This window comes from Enhydra lutris, unplaced genomic scaffold (assembly GCF_002288905.1).
Source record: "Enhydra lutris kenyoni isolate GAN:26980312 unplaced genomic scaffold, ASM228890v2 scaffoldscaffold2, whole genome shotgun sequence".
Taxonomy (NCBI): domain Eukaryota; kingdom Metazoa; phylum Chordata; class Mammalia; order Carnivora; family Mustelidae; genus Enhydra; species Enhydra lutris.
The window spans coordinates 20,309,983-20,335,901 of record NW_019154086.1 but is presented as its reverse complement, the minus strand read 5'-3'; the positions used below and the strand labels follow the sequence as shown (position 1 = coordinate 20,335,901).

The 25,919-nt window shown below is 36.9% G+C and overlaps 1 protein-coding gene across 1 annotated transcript in view; it reads left to right on the top strand.

Annotated features, from left to right (window-relative positions):
* LOC111148089 (protein kinase C iota) overlaps positions 1-25,919 on the top strand; it is a 71,724-nt gene that overhangs the window by 7,798 nt on the left and 38,007 nt on the right. The window contains exons 2-3 of the mRNA XM_022504491.1: positions 8,816-8,937; positions 24,932-25,021. Coding sequence (XP_022360199.1) covers positions 8,816-8,937; positions 24,932-25,021 — 212 coding nt within the window. The remainder of the gene's footprint in view (positions 1-8,815; positions 8,938-24,931; positions 25,022-25,919) is intronic.

Below are 25,919 nucleotides of genomic sequence, written 5' to 3'. Positions count from 1 at the left end.
TTTACTTATTTATTCCAGAGAGAAAGAGTGAGCAGGGGGAAGAGCAGAGGGAGAGGGACAAGCAGACTCCCATTTGTGCATGGGGCCTGATGCAGGACTCGATTGTAGGACCATGAGATCATGACCTGACCTGAAAGAGTCAGACACTTAAGAGACTGAGCCACCCAGGTGTCCCCAGGAAAGAAAAAATCTTACTGATATTTTGATTTGGAATTGCTTTGAATTTATAGGTTAATGTGAGAACTGATAATTTTATAATATAGAGCTTTGCCTTTTAACTATGAGGTATAATACCTATTTATTGATTTTTTTTTTCACTAAGGTTTCTATCCCTTAGATTTTACACATTTCCTGTTAAACTTATTCTTAAATGTTTTATAATTTTGTTCCTTTTGTGAATGGAATATTTTGTTTTCAGAGGCTTATGATATATCATCTATTTTTGAATATTTAAGTTTAACTGGTCACCTTAATTCTAATAATTTCTTAGTTAACTTGGAATTTATAGCTAGATAATATCATCTACAAATAACAATTTTGCCTCTACTATATATCTCACTTATTTTTCTTATCTTAACTATTTGGCTAGGTTTTCTAGACAGTGTTGAATTTTAGCAAGATCTTTTATCTTTTTTTTTTTTTTTTTTTAAAGAGAGGGAAAGGGGGAGCGGGGAGGGGTAGAGGGGAGAGAGAGGGAGAGAAAATCTCAAGCAGGATCCATGCCCAGCTTAATGTAGGACTCCATCTCACCACTCTGAGAACATGGTCTGAGCCAAAATCAACAGTTGGACGCTTGACTAAGTCACTTGGGCACCCCAGCGGTGATCTCTTACCTTAATGAAGTATTATCAATAGTTAGAAAAATCTTGGGGCGCCTGGGTGGCTCAGTGGGTTAAGCCGCTGCCTTCGGCTCAGGTCATGATCCCAGGTCCTGGGTTCAAGCCCCACATCGGGCTTTCTGCTCAGCAGGGAGCCTGCTTCCTCCTCTCTCTCTGCCTGCCTCTCTGCCTACTTGTGATTTCTCTCTGTCAAAAAAAAAAAAATCTTAGAAAAATCTTAGAAAAATCTCACAAATTATCTCCAAAGATGCCCAGTCTCCTTTCCCCCTCTATGAGGAATGCTAAAAGGCATAGAAACTAATCTTTATAATGTATCCAGTTGTTCCAAGAACTATGTTGAGTGTTTCCCTATCATTTTAAATTAATCTTCCTGGCAATATCCAGAGGCAGATACTATTATCTTCATTGTATGGATGGTAATGTTGAAGCTTAGTAAGCCACAGCACAAAGCTGAGTCTTAACCCTTCAGAGAATTTTTTTTTCCTTTTACTATATGGATGGGGCTTTTTAAAATCACTTTTTTGCTTTTTTGTCAAAGTCTTATTTCACAGTTCTTTTTGAGCCAGTTTTCTTTTTTTTTTTTTTTTAAGATTTTTAGTTCACTTGAGAGAGAGTGAGAGAGCACAGAGAGAGTGAGCAAGCACAGGGAGGGGCAGAGGTAGAGGGAAAAAGAAATTCCAGCAGACTCCTCCCTGAGCTCAGAGCCTGGGGGCGGCGGGGGTCACCTCAATCTCATGACCCTGAGACCGTGACCCTGAGCTGAAAGTAAGAGTTGGACACTAAACCAACTGCACCACTCAGGGCCCTATTTATCATCATGATCATTTAAAAATGGCAGTTGCTTTATGACTTTTTATGAATAAATTAATTTGAGGAGTGGTACTATGAGATTGTATGAATATTCTCTTTCCTCAGAACTTTTAACCCAGTGATTTTACCATCCATGGATAATTCTGCCTGAATCTATTATATCAGTGATTACAAATAAGACTTTTTTCTCTTTATACTACCTTTAATTTTGGAGAAAAGCTTATTTTGAGATAGCAGAAGGACTGAACTGGTGGGTTTTTTTTTTTTTCAGGTTTATTTTTAAAAGCAATTAGTCCTACGGAAAAACTTTAGATTCTATATTTTAGAACATAGGAACATAATGAATGCTCAAAGCAGTTTGTCTTCTGAAGCCCAGTAGCAAAATTAAGACTGCCTTTTTTTTCTTTTTTAAAAATTCAGCTAAAACTATATCTAAATTTGCCATTTTGGGAATTTTTGTGGTGAAGTAGACTATATTCTGTCGAAGACCAGTGGTAAGATAATTTATGCTAACACTGAAGTTAAAACCAGAAAAAAAAATCTTTCATGCATAATTTGTTTTATACCTTTAGAAAGTAATATCTTTATTTTGTAGCTCATTTTTAGCTTTAGGGCTATAATAAGGATCTGGTGTTTGCAGAGGGTATGAACATGGTGCTTTTTCAATTACTTAGAGAAGTGTTTATATAAAACTCCCTTAAATGTTTTAGTTCCTGGAACTTAAGGAGTGGCAGTTGATAAAGCATGACTCCTTCACTGAGTCTCTTTAGGGTGTTTGTACTTATGTTTTTTAAGGATTATTTTAAAAATATTCTGATAAATATTTTTTTAGCTCTTGCAAAATAAGATTTCTTAAAAATCCCTATTGTTTACAGACATGCTTACATATGTGTTAATTTTAAGTTCATGTGGACCTTAATAAGGAAGTCACATTTTGATGATATCTGATACTAGTTTTTTTCCCTTGCCTTCAAAAAATACAATGCCGTACTTGTTCTTTGCCAGAGAAAGTCTACAGGAGCCTTTACTTATTTAATTCTAAAATACATTCTTTCAACTTTTACTCCCTTATACTAATGACCTTGAGGGTATTTTGAAAGAAAAATTGCTGGGGAGGTGGGGGGGAGTGAGCAAAGTGGGTGATGGGTATTAAGGAGGGTGCTTGTGATGAGCATGAGGTGTTGTAAGTGATGAATCCCTAAGTTCTACTCCTGAAACCAATACTACACTATATGTTAACTAACTTGAATTTAAATAAAAGCTTGGAAGAAAAAAAATAATATTAAAAAGATAAATAAAATTGAACAAACCCCCCCCCAAAGTTGCTTTAAGGTTAGCATATCTCTTAATAATGTTGTTAGAAGAAGGAACTATTTTCTATTTTTATTTTCTTTTTTAAAAATAAAATTTTAAAATATTTAAAACAATTTTATTAATAAAAGTCATTTTAAATTTTTAAAATATTTTGTTTATATTTTTTACTAGACAGCAAATTTTATAATAAAATCATACCTTTATATGGTAGAGAAATTAATGATTATCTATACCATTCAGAAGAGTGTAAGTACAAAGCACATCTTCTTTCCATCTCTGATCTCTCCCCAATCCCCAGTTCCACTACCCAGAGTTAACTACTTTTAAAATTTTGTTTTGTTTTGAGGTGCCTGGGTGAATCAGTCGGTTAGGCATATGACTCTTGATTTTAGCTCAGGTCACAATCTCAGGGTCCTGAGATAAGCCAGTGTTGGCCTCCACGCTGGGTATGGAACCTGCTGACGAATCTTTCCCTCTCCTGTCCCTTTCCCACTCCCCATGCTCGCTCTCTCAAAAAAATAAATAAAAATAAAAATCTTGAAAATTTTGTTTTGTTTTATTATATCTGTTGTTCAATATGAAAGATGAGGAATTTAGTACTTCTTTGTCACTGTCTCTCCTGGTTTTTAGTTCTTCTAATCGTTATGTTTGTAACTTAAATAATGTACCTTCTGCTTTTCTTTTTAATTGTGGTTAAAAAAAAACACTTAATTTATATCTTAACCATTTTTAAGTGTACAATTCAGTAGTGTTAACTATATTCACATTGTTGTGTAACCAATCTCTAGAACTTTTTCATTTTGTAAAACTGAAACTGTACCTATTGAACAATTCTCCATTTCCACGCACCCCCAACCCCTGGGAACCGCTGTTCCAATTGAGTGGATTCATACAGTATTTGTCTTTTTGTGACTGGCCTATTTCACTTAACATAATGTCTTCCAGATTCACCCATGTGTCAGAATGTCCTTATATTCATTCATTCATTTGTTCGTTCATTCATTCATTCATTCAAGTAATCTCTGCACCCAATATGGGGCTCTAACTCGGGACCTGAGATCAAGAGCCGCATGCTCCGCTGACTGCTCCAGCCCGGTGTCCCAGAATTTCCTTGAAGCCTGAATAATATTCCCTTTTGTTTATAGATCACATTTTGTTTATCCATTTCTCTTTTAATGGACACTTGGGTTGCTTCCATCTTTTGGCTATTGAAAGTAATGCTACTATGAACATGGGTGTACAAATACCTGTTGGAGTCCCTATGTCCTGTTCTCTTGGACCTGTACCCAGAAGTGGAATTACAGGATCAAGTGGAAATTCTGTTTTTAATTTTTTGAGGACCCTCCATACTGTTTCCTATAACTGCTGTACTGTTTTACATTCCCACCAACAGTGCACAGGGCTTCTGTTTCTCCACATCTTTGTCAACACTTGTTATTCTGTTTTGTTTTGTTTTGTTTTTTTGATAGTAGTTATCCTAATGGGTGTGAGGTGATATTTCATTATGGTTTTGATTTGTATCTCCCTAATGTTAAGCTATGCTGAACATCTTTTCATAAGCTTGTCGGCTGTTTGTATATCATTTTGGAGAAATGTCGGTTCAAGTCCTTTGCCCATCTTTTATTTGGGTTATTTGGTTTTTCTTTTTCTTTCTTTTTTCTTTTTTTAAAGATTTTATTTATTTATTAGAGAGAAAGAACGAATGGGGAGAGGGGCAGAGGGAGAGGAAGAAGCAGACTCCCTGCTCAGTAGGGAGCCCCTTGTGGGACTCAGTCCTAGGACCCTCGGGATCATGACATGAGCCAAAGGCAGACACTTAACTGACTGAGCCACCCAGGTGCCCCCATTTGGATTTTTCTTGTTCCCTGTTTGTATTTTTAAATTATTAATTTTAGATAGAGTATTGACTCTCTACTAAGAAACATTTTGAAAATAAAATTTCTCCACATCTTGATTTTTCTTAGAAATTTTTACATTCTAAAAGTTTGTAACATTGTTCTCTTCTTTAACTTACAAATTTTTGTTTAAAGCAATTGTTAAAAGCATTTATGAGTTGCCAAACTGGCTTAGTTGGTGGAGTGTGTGACCTTGATCTTGGGGTTGTAAGTTTAAGCCCCATGTTGGGTGTAGAGACTACTCAAAAATAAAGTCTGGCACACCTGGCTGGTTCAGTTGGTTAAACATCTGACTTCAGCTCAGATCATGATCTCCAGGTCCTGGAATCAAGCCCTGCATTGGACCCCCGCACTCAGCAGGGAGTCTGATTGTCCCTTTCCCTTTGTTCCTCCCTACCCTCAACTGGTGCACGCTCATGTGCTCTCTCTCTCTCTCAAATAAATAAATAAAATCTTATAAAAACAACAAAAAAAATTTAAAATGAATGCTTATGTAGGTATTAAGTACTTGAAGAGCCAAGTAGTATGATCAGATGCTTAAAGAAGGAAAAGTAATCTTGCATAAATAAAACTTTTCTCTTTTAAAGGTTCCTCTTAACTTTGTTGTTTGGGGCTGGTACGTTTTCTTCACCACTTTTATTTAATCTGTTTTCAGTCATCTGGGATTTTTACTTTCTGGTCCACTACTGGTGCCTTTTCTGACTTCTAAGACTTAGATAATTTGGCATTTCAGTTTTCTTCTCTCTCTCTTTTTTTTAAAGATTTTATTTATTTATTTGACAGAGATCACAAGTAGGCAGAGAAGCAGGCAGAGTGAGGAGGAAGCAGGCTCCCTGCTGAGCAGAGAGCCCAATGCGGGGCTCTATCCCAGGACACTGGGATCATGACCCAAGCTGAAGGCAGAGGTTTTAACCCACTGAGCCACCCAGGCACCCCGCCATTTCAGTTTTCTGATGTTCCATGCTCCCTTCGAATGAAGGGATACAGATATGTGTTCCCTCTGCCATATTAAACCAGAGGCATTTGTTGCTTTGTGTGTTGCTTTTAAAAGGTTAGTTGGGGAGGGGAAGGGTCAGAGCACAGTGTCCACCCCAGGTGTCATTAGATTTGGATTTGAATTCATATTCTATTTTTTTTTTAAAGATTTTATTTATCTGACAGAGATCACAAGTAGGCAGAGAGGTAGGCAGAAAGAGAAGCAGACTCCCCGCCGAGCAGAGAGCCGGATGTGGAGCTCGATCCAGGACCCTGGGACCATGACCTGAGCCGAAAGCAGAGGCTTTAACCCACTGAGCCACCCAGGCGCCCCCATATTCTATATTTTAACTGGGAGAGGCTGGCAAATATTCCTTTGTGCTTTGCTTTTTAAATCTATAAAATAGGTTTAGTCTGTCTAGTTTGACAGTTACTGTGAATGTCATATAAGATACAGTTTGTTTAAATACCCGGAGCACATTCAGTATTCTATGAATGCTTATAGGCAAAGGAAACATAAACCGTGATAGTACTCTGTCAAAAGTGTGTTTTCTGGAAGATGGTTTTCTCCTAGGGAGTATTTCTTCTACAGTCAGTTAAGAAATGTTTAAGTCCTTATGATGTTAATAGTTATGCGAATCTGTGAAACAGTCTGAGAATTCTTGTCTTCCAGTTGTGTACGGTTTAGTTGAGGATGTGTTATCAGTGTATGAGTTAAATAACAGAAGATGGAACATAGGATACATGTTGGACAGGTTTAGAAATGTAGACCATTGGGCTTGTGTGGTTGAAAAAGGTTTAATGGAAGTTCATGTTGAAATATCAGTTAAAGAATTGATCCCCACCTCCCCATATAAACTGGGCCTTGAACTGAGGAAAGGTCAGAATTAAAACTTGAATCATCAAGGTCTTCTGTGTGAAGGTCATGAGTAAACTAGATGTCTGTTGTAGAGTATATGTGTTGGGGATGGGTTCAATTTGAGAATAGAACCAGATTATTAAAAAACTTAAATACCACACACAGAGAGCTGGAATTACAGATTTAAGAGACCCACTACATAGAGATAGTAGTTAAAACACTGAATGTGAATTAGGTTTAGAGAGAAAGAAAGAGTGACAGAGGATGAATGTGAGAGAGGGTGTAAAGTGTATCTTGTGATTGACGACCGAAAGAGACTAGAGTTCAGAAAAGCAGACAGAGAACCAGGGTGGCATACTATTATGAAAGCCAAGGCAAGAGGGTTCTCAGAGGCAGGGGCAGAAAGTTCTGAGTTGCTTAGAATGATTCTCAAGAAAAGGCCAGTCAGTTTCCATGCTCTGCTCTCTGCTTACCTTTGACAGCCCCTAAAGACTATAGTTTTTTTAAACTTTTTTACAGATGACTTAAAATTCTAAACTCCTTATTTCCTTCTCTGTGCTCTGTGTTCAAGCTACCCATGTGTGTTCACAGTTCTTCCTTTCTTCCGTGAATATTTCTCAAGAATCCATTCTGTGGGGCACCTGGGTGGCTCAGTAGGTTAAGCCTCTGCCTTCAGCTTGGGTCATGGACTCAGGGTCCTGGGATTGACCAGGGTCCAGGGTCTCTGCTCGGCAGGGAGCCTGCTTCCCCCTTTCTCTGCCTTCCTCTCTGCCTACTTGTGATCTCTCTCTCTGTCAAATAAATAAAATCTCAAAAAAAAAAAAAAAAAAAGAATCCATTCTGTGCTAGGCACTGGGTCTAGGCACTGTGTTGGCCACTAGGAATATAATGAACAAAACAAAATCCCTACTTTCATCAAACTTATATTCTAGTTGGGGTAGATGGTAGACTATAAACATTGGTTTACCTGTTGAAGTAGTAGAAGAGGTTGGTCGGAGAGGTAGCCAGCCCCTGGTAGACCCTGCTAGGGACTTTGTTACTCTGCATGAGAGACAAAGACATTTGAAGAGTTTAAAACAGGAAAGATGTGAACTACATTAACTCTGTAAAACTCTTAGAACAGTTTGACAACTAGAGATCTTTGTAAGTGTTTGTTAAATTAGAGTCTTTCAGGCTATCTGACTTAACATTTGGAAGGATACTGTGGCTGGCTACTGGGCCTAGACTAGATCATAGGGAGCCTTCTCATGGCTCCTTGGAGGAAACCCCAGGCCTCCTGTTGCGATTTCAGGCTTCACAGTGAGTAGCTGCTAGGTAGATTTATTTGAATACTGTTGCTTATCTAACACTAAAACAAACATAAATACACTTTTATGTCTATTCCTATGTTTTCTGCGTATCTACCTTAAAACATTAGTCATATTATAAAACCAATTGGGACAAATGGGAGTTCTTTGGGAAAAGGTGAAAATGAAGGTGCGAAGCCTAAAAATCATGCCATACAAAGAATGGATGACAGTCTCATGGATGGTTAATCTGTGGAAGTGAGGGCTGAGGAAGAGGACATGACAGAGCTTTGTCCAGTTATTGAAGAGCCATCTCTTAGACGAAGGGTAGACTTCTTAGGGAGAGGAGATCTGGAGTCCGCGATTAAAACAGATTTCAATTATATATAAGGCAGAAACTAATCAATAACTGACCTGTTCATCTGTGGAGTGCAGTGCCTCACAGAAGAGTGTGCTCCTGAAAACTAATATTAAAGCAAAGTGGGACGACTGTCAGAGCAGTTAAGGTGGGCTTCCTGAAGGAGGAGGGAGATTGAATTGAAGTTTCTCACAAATCCGCTATTTTTATTTTTTATTTTTAAATTTTTAAATTTTTAATTTAAATTCAATTTAGTTAACATTCTACTCTTTTTATTTTTGAAATTATTGATATGGGTTTTTCTTTTTTTCTTCTTCTTTTTTTTTTTTTTTGCTTTACAGAGATCGTCTACCGGAAGCAATGCAATGATACACACTCACAAAATATCTGACGTCCTTCAGATCGCCAGGCATTCAGTAGTATGTAGAACATCATTAGTTTCAGTTATCTTCAAACTTAAAACTCTTTTTCTTTTTCAGGGATATCATGATAACACATTTTGAACCTTCAATCTCCTTCGAGGGCCTTTGTAGTGAGGTTCGAGATATGTGTTCCTTTGACAATGAACAGCTTTTCACCATGAAATGGATAGACGAGGAAGGTGAGTGATAAAGAGAGGGTGTATGCATTTGATCTAAGATACTATTTTGTCATTTATTTTTAAAATACAGTAAAAGTCCTAATTTATTAGGACTATTAGGTAAATTAAAAATTTGATGCCATTTTTATTTTGCTTCAGGTACTTAAAAGACTATCACCAAAGGGTACAGTCTTTGTTTTGTCCTTTTTAACTCCAAAAAAAAAAGAGAAATTAATGTGATTATCTTCCCCCATTAACATAAACATCAAATAGTGTTATATTTTACTTTAATTTTGAATATGAATGTTGTTTTTTACTTTAGAGATTACCGTCAATAATTTGGCAGTATTTTTTGCTGAATATTCCTTCAAAGAAAATGTTACAGAATAAAAGTGATTGTGACACTATGATTTCAAAGATGGTGGCATTGATACCTTAATGACTTGGACTCAGAAAACATTTATTGAATATCTATGTACTAAAAATAGATATTTTCTGCTCTTAAAGTCAATGTCTCATTGGGAGATGGACATGTAAATAACAAATGTGGTGAGTTGAACGTAAATGCGTAGGGATCTTGGAATGCAAAAGGAGTAGCATGTCCATGTGCCCGAAATATTTGTGACATTTGGACTAAAATAGTAACAGAGTAAAAGTTCTTGAAGTGGCGGAGGTGAGGGGAAAACCATTTTTGACAAAGAATAAGATAGAAAAAGGACAGAGGTATGAAGAACATGGTGTGTGTGGAAGAGCGGTAATTCACTAAATTAACGTGTGGGGAATGGTGTGGTTCAGGACTAGATCCTTGCTCCTGAGTGTGGTCTGCAGAACTTTTAGAAAAGGCTCATCACAGACTCCTGGATCCGAATCTATATTTTAACAGGAACTACAGGTAAGTCACATGAATATTAAACTTGTCAAACTTAGGGTTGACTCAATCCTGGAAGGCTTTGCAAACCACATTAGACTTTATTTTACATGATAGAATGTCACTGAAGTATAGTTTAAAGATACCCTAAATATACTAGCTTTGTATTATCGCCCTCTATTAATTGTAATGAGAATGAAATTTCTTTTTAAGGGAAGTCGTTATAATATGTAGTTCAATATTTGGGGCCATTTCTAGGTTTCCTGATAGGAAGAGCCCTGGAAAGATATTATCCTAGATCCAAGTTGTACATAAACTCAAAATCTATTTTTACTTTTTAAACACATTTTTAAAAAAAGTTTTATGTATCTAATCACTGTGCCCAATGTGGGGATAGAACTCATGACCCCAAGATCAAGAATCACATGTTCCTCCCAGCTGAGCCAGCGAGGCACCCCTTTAGACATTTTTAAAACTTTCTCTAAAGTAATCCATGTTTGCTGTTTGGGAAAAAAAAGTAGCACAGGTGTTTTGAAATTTTGAAAGAAGTCTTCTCTTTGCCCTTTCTCTTCTTTCCTTCCTCATCAGTTCCAGGCGTAAGAGAGAAAAACCATGGTAACAGCTAGTATATATCCTTCAAGATATTTTCTCTGTATATACAAATATGTTTGTTTATGTACATTATTTATAAGTGTACTTTTTTTTAAAGATTTTATTTATTTATTTGACAGAAATCACAAGTAGGCAGAGAGGCAGGCAGAGAGAGAGGGGGAGAAGCAGTCTCCCTGCCGAGCAGAGAGCCCGATACGGGGCTCCATCCCAGGACCCTGAGATCATGACCCGAGCCGAAGGCAGAGGCTTTAACCTACTGAGCCACCCAGGCGCCCCTATAAGTGTACTTTTTGAATACAAAAAGAATTTAATCACATAAATCATTAAATGATATTTCCCTTTTATGTTGTGAATTGGACATTTTTCATTTCAGCGTGAATGAAATTACACCATTACTTTTTTTTTTTTAAGAATTTTATTTTTGGGGGCACCTCGGTGGCTCAGTGGGTTAAGCCGCTGCCTTCGGCTCAGGTCATGATCCCAGGTTCTGGGTTCAAGCCCCACATCGGGCTTTCTGCTCGGCGGGGAGCCTGCTTCCTCCTCTCTCTCTGCCTGCCTCTCTGCCTACTTGTGATTTCTCTCTGTCAAATAAATATATAAAATCTTAAAAAAAAAAAAAAAGAAAAAAAAAAGAATTTTATTTTTTTAAAGTAATCTCTGCACCCAAAGTGGGGCTTGAACTCACAACCCCAAAATCAAGAGTCACATGCTCCACTGACTGAGCCAGCTAGGCACTCCTACAGCATTACTTTTTTAAGTGCTGTATAATATACCACATCATTGTAGATATTTCATGGTTTATTTAATCCCTTATTGTTGGATGTTTGGACTACTTCCAGGGTTGGTTTGTTTGTTTGTTTGTTTGTTTGTTTTTGCTACTATAAGCAATACATAATGAACATCTTTATATGAAATTTTGTGCAGTTGTATGGGACTTTGTGTAGCAAATACATAGAATATGCACATCATAAATTTTGGTAGCTAGGGACAATTTGCATTCAAAACAAGTTTAAACCAATTTATGGCACAGTTACATTGAATGAGAGCATGCCTTTGCTCTTACCCTTACTAACCTCAGATATTATGAGTCTTAACATTTTTTGTTTTTTTGTGTGTGTGTTTTTATTTATTTATTTATTTATTTGACAGACAGAGATCACAAGTAGGCAGAGAGGCAGGCAGAGAGAGAGAGAGGAAGGGAAGCAGGCTCCCTGCTCATCAGGGAGCCCGATGGGGGGCTCAATTCCAGGACCCTGAGATCATGACCTGAGCCGAAGGCAGAGGCTTAACCCACTGAGCCACCCAGGTGCCCAAGTCTTAACATTTTTTGAAGTCTAGTAAGGGAAATACTAGCTTGGTATTTTAAATTCTGTATTATTTAAGGACAAGTCTATCTCTATCTATTCATCCATTTTTGACCACAAGGCTAGTTTAAGTATTGTTAATTCTAAATGGTGTGGATATCTCACAGTATATCTTCAGCCTAAATATGAGACTATATAATTTAGCACAGTATATACAATATAGTTAGCATCAATAAATTGATTCTTATCATGAACTAATGTTATTCTCTTTTTTTTCTTTTTTTTTTTTTTTTAAGTAAACTCTATGCCTAATATGGGGCTTGAGCTCACAACCCTGAGATCAGGAGTCTTATGCTCTACCAACTGAGCAAGCCAGGCACCCCAATGTTATTCTCATTTTAATCCTGACCTGATCATTTCATGCCATTTATTTCCCATTTGGGATTTTTTTTCAATTGGTGGTTTTCAAACTAGTGCACATAGGAATCATAGATAATGCATTTTATTAAATTGATTTAGCGATAATCCATTAAAAATTGTTATAGCATTTGAGGTGCGTGAGTGGCTCAGTTAAGCATCCAGCTCTTAATTTCATCTCAGATCATGATCTTGGGGTTGTGAGATCAAGTCTCAGGTCGGGCATGGAGCCTGCTTAAGATTCTCTCTCTCCCTTTCCCCCTCCCCCTATTTCTCTCACCCTCTCTGAAATAAAATAAAATAAAATGAAACAAAATTTTATAGTACTCTTATGCTTTGTATTGTCTTTACCTGGGAAGCTCTGTTCCCACATTGTTATATGGCTATCTCTTTCCTGTCCTTCAGGTTACTCAAATGTCCTGTCCTCCAAGAAGCCTTTCACTCCTGTTCACTTTGAATCTCATTTTATGGTAGAATGGAAGCTCCATGAGAACAGAGATCTTGTCTTTGCCATGGAGCTCCAGTGCCTAGAGCAGTATTCAATAATAGTGTGCTCGAAAAACATTTATGAGTTGTAGAAAAGGCTAAAAGCAAGGCTGTCCTGTAGTTTTATGTACATTATTGAAGATTTAAGTGTTGGGAGTTGTGGTTTATTCTATTTTTTCTTAACATTATAGGATATTTTAATTAACAGATTCACGTAGTAAATTAAATTAATTCTCTGGTGAAACAGTCTTATCCTTTTATAATGCAATTCAAAGTTCTTTGTCTCTAAATAGCTATTAAATGTCCTAATTTTCTGGGGAGAACTATAAAACTATAGCCTCATTCAAGTAAAAGGTTAAACTTCCTATTAAAGTCTGCTGATTCCTATGTGATCCTTGTTACCCTGGTTAATTTTGATACCAGTCTCTTCTTAATTTTAGGCATATAGAGCCAGTAGTAATTATTTTTAAGTTCCTTACAATTATTTTTCAGTTGTAATTTTGTTACCTTTATTTTTAGCCAGGTAGGCATCAGGGGTGCTTATCTAGAGAAAAAATTCTCTTCAGAATCAGTGGGACACAGGACTATGATTTCTCTAGTTTATGAGCAACACTGTCTAGAAGCTAAGCTTTTAACTGTGGTATTTTTTCTGTTAGAGCAAATAATGATCACAAGCTTACTTCATTTCTTAAAGTAGATCTATGACAGCCATTCTTTTTCCTTGTGTTCAAAACCAGTTTTACTGATTTGTTTTGATGTATCTGTGGAAAAACTGGTTTGCTTAATCTAACTAAACATTTTAGAATGAATAGTAATTTTGTAACAATTATACCTCCCTTCTCATGTGAGGAGAGAGTATGGGACAGAGAATGATAAATGACTTTTTAGTTCATCAAACTTTAATTGTGACTGTTTTTCCTTAAGGATATGCTTTTTTATATTCACAATCTAATATTAAGTATTTTCTAAATTTCTAATTCCATCAGTTTCTAATTCATTCAGAATCCGATTACCAGGTTTATATTTAACTGCTTTTATTCTGTCACTTCTCTTTTATTAGAAACTAACCTTTGGGTATTTTATTTCTTAGTTAAGTTTTTATTAAGAGTGGTGCTTGCTTTTTAACAAAAATATTGATTTGTTTGAAGGAAAAAGTATCTCTGAGGATCCTCAGAACCTGAGATCTTTCCTATAAACAAATTAATGATGTCTTTTTTTGTGAATATACAACTAGAAGGGATTGGGTAACAGTTTTTTCCTTTCTTACAAATAGCCAAATATTGTACAGGCTGTTATTTAACCCACCTTTTCACTTAACATCGTGTGGATTATCTTTCCATATCAATGTATGTAGAATTATATAACGTGGTTTATATAATGTTTATATAACTTAACCAATCCCCCTTTGATGGATATTTGGATTATTTTGTAGTGTATAAAAAATATTAGTGCAGAGACTATCTTTGTACATACTTTTTTTTGGGAAACCTGTACTATATTACTTATAGGGTGAATTCCTTGAAATGGAAAGTGTCCTTGAAAATAGGTGGTACCGGGGCGCCTGGGTGGCTCAGTGGGTTAAGGCCTCTGCCTTCGGCTCAGGTCATGATCCCAGGGTCCTGGGATCGAGCCCCGCATCGGGCTCTCTGCTCAGCGGGGAGCCTGCTTCCTCCTCTCTCTCTGCCTGTCTCTCTGCCTACTTGTGATCTCTATCTGTCAAATGAATAAATAAAAAAATCTTAAAAAAAAAAAAGAAAATAGATGGTACCAAATTGACCTCCAAAAATATTCTGCCTTTTGTTATTATTACATGTAAGTTATTATTTTATTATTATTTATATTTAAAAGGCCACCTAGACATACTTCAGTCAGTTAAGCATCTGCCTTTGGCTTGGGTTATGATCCCAGAGTCCAGGAGTGGAGCCCCATGTTGAGCTCCCAGCTCAGTGGGGAGTCTGCTTGTCCCTCTTCCTCTGCTGTTCCCCCTGCTTGTGCGCTCTTATGTCTGCTTTCTCTCTCTCTCTCTCCCAAATAAATAAAAATGAAGGAGGTATAATTGACACAATATAGTGTACATATTAAAGTGTACATGCAATTTGATGAGTTTCGACACCCAGGAAACCATCATCACAAGCAAGATAGAGAGCATATCCATTACCCCAAGTGTTTCAGTGTGCTTTGCAATTCCTCATGCCTACCCCTTTATGCCAAGTAACTAGTGATTTGTTTTCTGTCACTGTAGATTAGTTTACATTTTCTAGAGTTTTGTAGTCATGGAATCGCACAGTATGTATTCATTTTTGGGGGGCAGGCTAGTTTGGTTTCTTTCACTGGGAAAAATTATTGATTTGTGTGTTGTGTGTATCAATAGTTCATTTCTTTTTATTGCCGAGTGAGTGGTATTCCATTATATGAATGTACTGCAGTCTTTGAACTGTTCCTCTGTTGATGGCCATTGAGGCTGTTTGCACTTTGGAGCTATCACAAATAAAAGCTCTATGGCAGTCACATATGAGTCTTTGTATAGATACAGATTTTCTTTTCTCATGGGCAAATAACTAGAAGTGGAATGGCTGGATCATCTGGTAGGTATATATCCTTTCTTATTTATTCTTTTTTTTAAAGATTTTATTTATTTATTTGACAGAGAGAGAGAGAGAAAGATCACAAGTAGGCAGAGCAGCAGGCAGAGGGAGAGGGAGAAGCAGGCTCCCCGCTGAGCAAGGAGCCCAATGCAGGGCTCCATCTCAGGATCCAGGGATCATGACCTGAGCCAAAGGCAGACACTTAACTGACTGAGCCACCCAGGTTCCCCGGTATATATCCTTCTTAAAAAATAAAATAGGAAAACAAGTATTTGAAAAGGAGATGAGGTGGGATACTACAACCCAGGTGCATTCTTGGGCTGATGATTTTTAGAAAAGAATTTATACGGAGGTTGAGGATATGCAAATTGATACCTTTTAAAAACCCTCTAATCCCGGTCATCCCTGGAAAGTCTTCTGCACTCCCAAGGAGAGAGTACCCCACGCTGAAGACAACTGGCTGACTTAGAGAAGTCCTCAAGCCCTTCTTTCAGTTCTGGCCTCTGTCCCAACTCTGTGCTCCAGGCATTCTGTCCGGTAAACTCTGGCTGCTGCCATTTATACAGCAGGCCGTGTAGATGCCTGAAAGGCAAGGGGATCAGACTGGGGCCCACCTGGAAAAAATCCCTTGCAGTGGTAGGGTGGAGATGAGTTGACAGGTGAGACAAGAGGGGCCATAAGATCCTGACTGGTCACCAGAGATCCCAAACTCCAACTTACGCTGTGGTCTGTGTGAAGGCCTCTTCGTTGGCATCCCCATCTCCAGTTGCATTTTAAGGGATAACTACTATCGTAGGAAAAGTTTATAATCCAGACTGTTTCTCACTCACATCCCTCCATCTCCAGGAGGAGGAGTATCTCCAGGAGAACCACTAATCTGGTTTTCTGTCACTATTCTATATATATAAATAACAAAATGCAGTGTTTTCATGTGCTTTTAAATTCATATAAATGATACTAGCACGTATTTTGAAACTTCCCCTTTTTCTACTGGACATATGTTTTGAGGTCTGTTCATGTGCCTAGAGAACTAGTGTACTTCTTTTTTAAAATTCTTTTTTTATTGTGGTCAAATATACCTAACATAAAATTTTAGCTTTTGTTAAGTGTACAATTCAGGGACATTAAGCATATTCACAATTTTATGCAACCATCCCCCCTTACCATATTCTAGAATCTTTTTATCATCCCAAACAAACTATACCTATTAAGTAATATTTCCCCTAATTGAATTTAAATTAAAAAAAAAAAAAAAAAAAAACTCCGCATTTTCCCCTCCTCCAGCTCCTCTTCCTCACATGCTTTTCTTAGACTTCCTGTCTCTATGAATTTGTCTTTTTGTCCCTATAAATTTCTCTGTGAAATAGATTTCTGGCTTCCTGCTCTCTAGGTCACATTTGTTTTTGAAAGATAATTTTGCTGGGCAAATAATTTTTTTAATTTAATTTAATTTTTTTTGCATTCTGTACACTGTCTTCTAGCTTGCATTATCTCTGATGCAAATCTGCAGTCAGTGACCTTTGTTCTACTTTATGTAATATATCTCTCTGGCTGCTTTTAAGATTTTTCTCTCTATAATTGGAAAAATTTTGACCATTATCTCTTCAAACAATTTTTTTTCTGTCACCAGACCCCTCCTTTAGGGACTCCAATTACAGATATGTTAGTTCTCCTGAGGTGTCATAAAGCTCACTAATGCTCTGTTCCTTTATTTTCCCCCCCAGTCTGTTTCTCTGCTTTTCATTTTCGTAGTTTCATTGCTGCCTGTCTAAGTTTACCAGTCTTTTCTTCTGCCATTAATCCCATCTAGTATAGTTCAATTTGGGTCTTTATCTTCCATCTTTACTTGACATGCCCAATACCTATAGCTTCGTGAGCATATTGGATATAATTATAACAACTTTTAATATCCATTCCTACAAATTCTTTCATCTTTCAGGGTCTGTTCCAATTGATTGATGTTTCTCCTGGAGTGGTTCATATTTTCCTGCTACTTCATGTGCCTGGGTCTATTTTACTGGATCCTGGATATTGTGACATTGGCAATGGCTATATTTGTATTTTTATGACTATTTCTGAGTTTTGTTTAGGGATGCATTTAAGTTACTTGGAAATAGTTGATCCTTTGTTGCTTATTTCCAGTCTCCTGAATCTTTTTTTTCACTTGCTTTGTGTAGTTTTCTTGTGTTTCAGGTGGAGGGTTGAATCCAGTTCCTATTACCTCGTCATCTCCAGAAGTGGAAGTTGAGGATGGGCAGCTTGATAGGATAGCATATGCTTCTGTAACCACTGATTTCCACCTTCTAGAAAAGCAAGCCAGAAGCCAGGAGTCCACTGCTTTTGTGATTGGGCCTAATATTGAAAGGATGGCCATTTAAACACTCTAGCATTCTTGGAAACTTTTTGCATATCTGTATTTTAAGCAATGCAGCCCTTCAGAGCAGGGAGTGCAGGAGCTTTCACAAGTAGTATGTAGTGTTCTGAACCCAGTTTCCAGAGGGGGGATGGCAGTAGGAAGGTTCGGTGGGAACGGGGAGTTTGTAAATCTACAGCAGACTCAGGTCCCCGGGAGAGGACTGTGGTGATACTACCTCAGGCAAATGTTAACGGTTGCCAACTTTGGTTGTAGGCTACGTTGATTCTCTTAAGTGTGGGGCACTGAATTGAGTCATGTGCTGAAATACCTAATATAACTAGAGTTATATATGTGTTTCATTTTTTTAATTTAAAGATTTTATTTATTTATTTGACAGAGAGAGAGATCACAAGTAGGCAGAGAGGGAAGCAGGCTCCCTGCTGAGCAGAGAGCCCGATGTGAGGCTCGATCCCAAGACCCTGAGATCATGACCTGAGCCGAAGGCAGAGGCTTAACCCACTGAGCCACCCAGGTGCCCCTATGTATGTGTTTTAAGTTCTGCATCTTGTCAGGTTATCTCATAAATAACTGAATCTTGCATATTTATCAAACACCTGAGGTCCAGGGCCCTATTTTCTTCTTTCTTTTCATAGGTGAAAGAAAATGTAGATGCATTGAAAGAAAGACTTGATCTGCTGGTTATAATACACACATTTTATTACCTTGAAATTCATTGACCATAGCAGATCTCACTCTGGCTGCATGTCAGTTTCAGGAGGTGAATTTGGACTTTAGTAATAGAGGGGGGCTTTGAGAAATAGCTTTTCTTCCTATCTTTGTTTCATGATGACTCTTCATGGAATGTTTTACTTCTGAGTTATGTGTCCTGCTTTATCAGGCATGAAACAGTTGGCCCAAAAAGGTAATACTTGAACCACAGATAAAAACAAAATAGATTTGAGTATACGTAATGTCAGTAATTAACTCCTCTTTTCACACTTGTGATTATTCAAAAGTATCAGTCTCTAGGTAAATACTGAATACAGGTACTTCACCCAGTCTAGGTTTCAACCAACAGCAAGCAGGTACTAGTCTGGCAAAAAGACAGTGTCTAGCAGAAGGGAAAGATTGATTTTTTTAAATATGGTTGTAATGATACTTTTAACAATAGTTAATTCCATTCACGGCATTTAGTCAAAGCACAATAATAAAAGCCACATGTATAATGGACCAAGCGTACTATGAGTCACTTTAAATATATGATCTTCAGTTTTCCCATTATCCTCACAATATAAGTAATAGGCCTCTGCAGAGAGAGAGAATAGATATGTGTGCACAGACATATATATATTATATATATATATGTTTTTAAACAATGAGAATATAGGTGTTACTATATATATATGTGTGTGTGTGTGTGTGTGTGTATATATATATCCCATGCTCATTAGCATTCACTACCTATTTCCCCTAAGTTCTTTACCCACTGCAGCCCTCATATATATATATACATATACATACACATATGTATATATATATATAGTAACACCTATGTTTTCATTGTTTAAAAACAACCTGAGCTAAGTTTAAATGTATTTGCCAGCATGGATTCAGTTTCCTCACCTGGAAAATTGGAAATGAAGTGTTAATTAAATTTTAGACTCAATCTATTTCTAGAATTCTTTGAATATTTCATTATTTAGAATTAATTCAGTCAGTTGGCTTATTTAACTGGAAGAATAATTTACACACTTACTGATATGTGAAATTTTCATTACTTTTTATGTTGCTTTTTTATTTTTGGCTTATACTTAAATCTACTGTAGAAACAAGTTTTTTTTTTAACGTATATCAAAAATGGTATATAATTAAATTGACTTTCACTTTCATAAATGTGGCAAAATGGTAGAAATTTGGGTAACTGAGAAAGTGAATCTGTGAATGAATTACTTTATTTCTTTGAGGCAGAAAAAAGACAGACTCTGCTTTTGGACTAGAATGTTACTTTGCTGTCAGACTCACATTTATAAAAATGCTGCATTATGTAAACATTTTTTCTAAAACAGCTTCATTGAGATATAATTTATTATTTAAACGAGTTTTTAGTATATTCACAGAGTTACACAACCCTCACCACAATCAATTTTAAAACATTTCATCACCCAAAAAATAAATCCCATGCTCATTAGCATTCATTACCTATTTCCCCCTAAGTTCTTTACCCACTGCAGCCCGTAGACCTAGGTAACCACTAATCAACTTCATCTTTCTTTCTTTCTTTCTTTCTTCCTTTCTTTTTAAGATTTTATTTATTTATTTGAGAAAGAGAGAGAGCATGAGAGGGAGGGTAGAGGTCAGAGGGAGAAGGAGACTCCCCGCCGAGCGGGGAGCCTGATGTGGGATTTGATCCCAGGACTCCAAGATCATGACTTAAGCCAAAGGCAGTTGCTTAACCAACTGAGCCACCAGGGGGCCCCCAACTTTATGTTTCTATAGATTTGCCTAATCTAGACGTGTCATATCAGTACTTGTTCAGTTAACAGACATTTGGGTTATTTCCATTTTTTGGCTGTTATGAGTACTACCACTATGAACATTTAGTTACAACTTTTTGTGTGGCCATATGTTTTCATTTCTCTGGATATATACCTAGGAGAAGAATTGCTGGGTCATATGGTAACTATGTTTAACCTTTTGAGGAACTACCGGCCTGTTTGTCAAAGTGGCAGCACCATTGTACATTCCCATCAGCACTATGTATGGATTGATCCTCACCAGTACTTGTTATTATCAGTGTATTGAGTGTTGATCCAAAAATGGTGTATCTATGTAACCTGGTTGAATCATTTTGACTCACTATTTTTTATCTAGCATCTTTAAGATATTAATAACACCAAGTTAAAGACTGGATGTATGAGAGAACCAATCTTTCTTTTATGTAAATTATACTCAGTCAGAAAATAAATCAGAAGAAAAGATTCCATCCGTAGTAACATAATGATTTTTTTAAAATCTAGGGGTAAACTTTAAAGGAATGTGAAGAACCCATGTAAAGAAAACTGAAACAAAAACAACTGGATTCTATAAGCAAAACTTTAAATGAATGCGGTTAGGAAGAGGTATCGTGTAAAATGAGAACTCCCTGCAGATAAATCTATAAAGACCGCCCCCCCAAATTCTAATAGGATTTTTAAAAAACTGATAGTTTCATTTGGAAAAATAAACAGGAAAATTCTCAAAAAGGAAATGTAAAGAGGGAAGAATTACTCTAATTTTTATGTTGAAAAACACCATAATCACAGATATAAGAGTATTAACAGCTGACAGAAAATACTTGTAACATTTCCAGAGAGTTGGTATCTCTAATATAAAATAATTAGGTAAAAAAAATAGATGAAAAATCTACTTAAAGAAATGTAGATAGCTAATTCATAAATGACCAAAAAAACTAAAAAATTACTAATAGTTAAAAAACCCAAAGATTTGAAAATAAGACATTTTCACTACCAGATTAGAAGATAATTAAAATTTAATAATTACTTATAGGGAGTTAGGAAAGATACACTTGTATATATGATAACCTTTTGGAGTTCCTGTCATTCTAAATTTTGGAATAATTGTCAAAATTTTAAATGGGGGCACTTTATTTTATTTTTTAAAGATTTATTTTAGAGAAAGAAAGAGCACGAGCAGGGAGAGGGGCAGGGAGGATGCAGAAGGATAGGGAGAGAATCTTAAGTAGACTCCACGCTGAATGCGGAGTCTATCACATGGCTTGATCTTATGACCCCGAGGTCACGACTTGAGCTGAAACCGAGAGTAGGACAGCCGACCAACTGAGCCACCCATGTGCCCCAAATGGGCACACTTTAATCAATCCTACTTGTAGGAAATCATCATGAGAAGTTATTCAAATACACAAAGACTTAAAGAATATTTGCTGTCTTATTCACTAATAAAAAAGACTGACAGGGGCGCCTGGGTGGCTCAGTGGGTTAAAGCCTCTGCCTTCAGCTCAGGTAGTGATCCCAGGGTCCTGGGATCGAGCCCCGCATCGGGCTCTCTGCTCGGCAGGGAGCCTGCTTCGCTTCCTCTCTCTCTGCCTGCCTCTCTGCCTACTTGTAACCTCTGTCTATCAAATAAATAAATAAAATCTTTTTAAAAAAATTAAAAATTAAAAAAGACTGACATATTGATACATGCTACAACATGGAGGAACCTTGAAAACATGCTCAGGGAGAAAAGAGGGACATGAAAGACCACATATTGTATGATTCCATCTATATGAAATGTCCAGAAAAGCCAAATCTATAGATGCTGAAAATAGATTAGTGGTTGCCTAGGTCTGGCAATAGGAGGAAAGGTTGGGGGAAACGGAGAGTGACCACTATGGGCAAGGGGCTTTTTTGAGGAGGAAATGATAAAAATGTTCTAAAACGGATTCTATTGATAGTTGACAGCTCTGCGAACATACTGATAGCCATTGTACACTTCAAATGGGTAAATTGAATGCTTTGTGAATTATATCTCAATAAAACCATTATTAAAAATTAGGTTATCCTAGGCTTTTCATAAAATGTGAAATATTACATCCTTAGGTAGGGCTGTTCAGAGGAGGTGGCATTTGTCCTGGGTCTTGTAAAGATTCACAGAATTTCAAGATTCTACTTGAAAGATGGTTGTAAGGTGTTGGTTCCATAACAACTCACCTCAGAGTGTAGTAGCTTAAAAAAAAAAACCCCGCCACTTTATTTTATAATCTCTCACACTTCTGTGAGTTGACTCGCTCTGCTGGTCTTACTAGAGGTCTCTCATGCAGTGGCAATCAGAGGGCAGCTGGGTGTGGAGTCATGTGGAGGTTCACTGGGATGCTGGTGTAGTTGGTTCTCTCTCCCTTTTTGTGTAGTCTCATCACAAGGAGGCAGTATCTCATTGATTTTCACTTTCTTAATGATTAATGATGTTAAACATCTTTTCATGTGCTCATTGGCTATTTATACATCTTCTTTGGAGAAATGTTTGTTGTTTTTTTTTCCCCTTGCCTGTGGTTTTGGTGTCAAATCCAAGAAATCATTGCCAAATCCAGCATCGTGAAGCTTGCTCCCTATGTTTTCTTTCAAGGGTTTTTAGATTTAGCTCTTGCATTTAAGTCTTTGTTCCATTTTGAGTTAATTTTTATTTATGGTATGAGATAAAAGTTCAACTTTATTCTTTTGCATATGGTTACATTTGGATATTTTATATAAAATGAATTTTTGTTAGTTTTATAGGTTTATAATGGTATTGTGATCATATTAAAGAATTTTAATCTTAAAGAGATTTATGCAGAATGATGCTGTAGAAGTGAGTAGATATGTAAGGGGAAGCCAGATTTGGTAATATGTTTGAAAATTTCCAAAATGAGGGGCGCTTAAGTGGCTCAGTTGTTTAAGTGTCTGACTCCTGATATCAGCTCAGATCTTGATCTCAAGGTTATGAGTACAAGTCCTGCATTGGCCTCCAGGCTGGGAGTGGAGCCTACTTTTAAAAAGAAAGAAAAAAAAAAAAAAAAGAAAGAAAGAGAGAGAGAGAGAGAGAGAGAGGAAGAAAGAAAGGAAGAAACGAAAGGAAAGGAATTGAAAAGAAAAAGAAAATTTTCAAAAATGAAAAGTTAAAAAGGAGAGTTAGTAAACCAGGAGAATGGCGTTTAGAAACCTAGAGGCATGTTGGTGGAGGGATGGGGTAACTCGGTGACAGGCATTAAGGAAGGCATGTGATATAATGAACACTGGGTGTTATATGCTGCTGATGAATTACTGAACTCTATATCTGAAACTAATGATATACTATATGTTAACTAATTGAATTTAAATAAAATAAGTTCAAAAAAAAAAAAAAGAAACCTAGATGCCGAGTTTCTGTAAATAGTCAGTGAGCAACTTTGTTAGATGCCATAGAGAGGTCCATTAGAGTAAAGACAGAAAAGGGGATTTAGCAGCTCTCTTCATGACTGTGGATATAGCACTTTTAGTAGATCGTATGGACTAAAACCGATTAGCAGAATTTTTGAGAGGATAGGAACAGTGGAGAAAGCAAGGTGGAGTCACTCTCGATATTAAGAAAAGCTATTTCTAATAAACCTAAAGGATTATAAACCTCTGATTAAAATTACTAAAGAAAAGTATGAAGTCAAAAGCCAAAGGCTTTTGTTCTTCCCCTTCTTCTCACCCACCCCCTCCAGTTTCAGTCTTCAGTTTGTTCTTGAGACATGTGGCTACTAAATGGAGAGAATGGAACCTGAGTGTGAGGGAGATGCTGAGAGGGAGACTCAAACATGCCTTTGCCTGAGAAGAGCTAGTGGAAGGAAAGGAAAATTGAAAATGGAACTGAAGGGGACTAATGGGTTAAGGCCCAGAGAAGATAAAAGGAAGAGATTCTGTAAGGGAGTCTCCAAGTTGGAGAAGGGTACAGAGGCACTCATTTCTTTGAGACTGGAGGACAGGAGATGGCTTCGGTTTTCTCTCTTGAGTAATAGACATAGTTCTCTGCTGAGAGTGATTGAGGTTTGGATAAGGTTGGTGGCATCTTGTGTGTGGTCACATTTGGTGTAACCACAGGAATGTGCAAAAGCATTGCCGTGAGGAGGACCCAGCTCAGGCTCCAGCTATGATCAAAATGACTTTTTCATTGAGGAATGCCATCATCTGGGGAGATGTGCCATCTCACTGTTGGCCAGGGATGACTCAGTTCTTTGGCTGGCTGATTAGGGAGGTGTTTCTCCCTTAACCTTTCTGTGGGTAAGTTTCCTAAAACTATGTATTCACGTTTGAAAGAGCTCAAGCAGGGCTCTCCGAGGTCTGGAGTACTCTAGTAGCTGTGCTTCTTCTTTGTGAGCCTCTTGGGTGAGGAAAGACTCACAGGTGAAGGAAAAATTTGACAGAATGATGACATTATGGCAGTGAAACCACTTTCACTTCCTCCTTTAAAGAGGAACGTTAACAGAAAGCTTGTCCCTGGCCATTAGTCATCTTGTAGTAACAGTCCAAATGTGGTCAGGGTAGATTCCTTTTGCTCTATTCTGAATATCTATGTTATTGAGAATTAAATGTTTTTTGTATGTATCAAATTGGGTATTGATGAGCCTCATGTAATATTCTGTAGAAATAAAAATGGAATTATGTTACCCACTTTAGAAAACAGAATTGTCTAAATATCTAAAATTTTTCCTTGCCAAATACTTCTCTGTGTGTGTGTGTGCATGAGTGTGTGTATAAAATTGTTTTTCTCAATATTTTATATAATGGCAATTGTTTTTGCTCAAGATTTTATGTAATGAAAATTGCTTATTAAACATGACATTTTAGAGAGTTTAAAAGGTGAGCTTTGCTTTACTTTTTATGTTTTTTAGGAGACCCGTGTACAGTATCATCTCAGTTGGAGTTAGAAGAAGCCTTTAGGCTTTATGAGCTAAACAAGGATTCTGAACTCCTGATTCATGGTAAAGAAGTAGTCATTTCTTACTCTTCTAGAGCTCCATTTTTTTTTTTTAAACCCTATATTCTTGACATTTTAAAACATAATCCCGATGTCATTTTCTTAATCTCTACCCTCATTGCTATGTGACTGCTCATATTCAGTAGTTTCTCAAATGCTAGAGAAAATAAAATCAATGATCTTATACTCTTGGAAAATTTGTTATTTGGGTATGCCTTCGTGGATATTAAACTGATCTTCTCTCAAGTGTTTCACGTCAAAGTTTAAGAGAGTATTTAAAATTGAGTGCCTAGTAGGATTCTCCTGAGTCATTCCCTTGCAGTTTTGTAGTGTATGCAAATAATGATCTCCAAAGAGAAGGTATCTGAAATGTCCTTTCTTTTATTTGAGGGTTAACAGTGAAACTATTTACATAGTCATAGAGATTACTGTGTTAAACATCTGCAGGCCCACAAGCTGGCTAGTGGTAGAGAAGAGAAGAAACTCAGCCATCACGTAATGGTGCATTGTAGACCAGGGTATAGAATCTAGGTATTCCGCTTCCAAGTCTCTGTTCTTTTCATTCTACTATGCTACCCCTCAAATTTTTTATGTCCTGTAAAACCCACTTAATATATCGCATTTCACTGCAATTCATCGGCAATATTTCATGTAATATTTTTAGGAGGCCAAACCTAGAGAACTCTTTAAAACTTGAACAAATATAAATCGCCCGTAAGTATAGTGAGTCAACACCTTGTTATTATTCCCTTGTACTTTTCTTTACAGTGTGTCTTTTAAAAATCAGTAGCTTGATATTTTCTACCTGCAGAGTTTAAGATAGTGACTCCCCTAAGGGATCTGTAATCTAATTGGTTGAGGTCCTAGCAGAACTTCAAAGTCATCCATTTTTGGAGTCATTT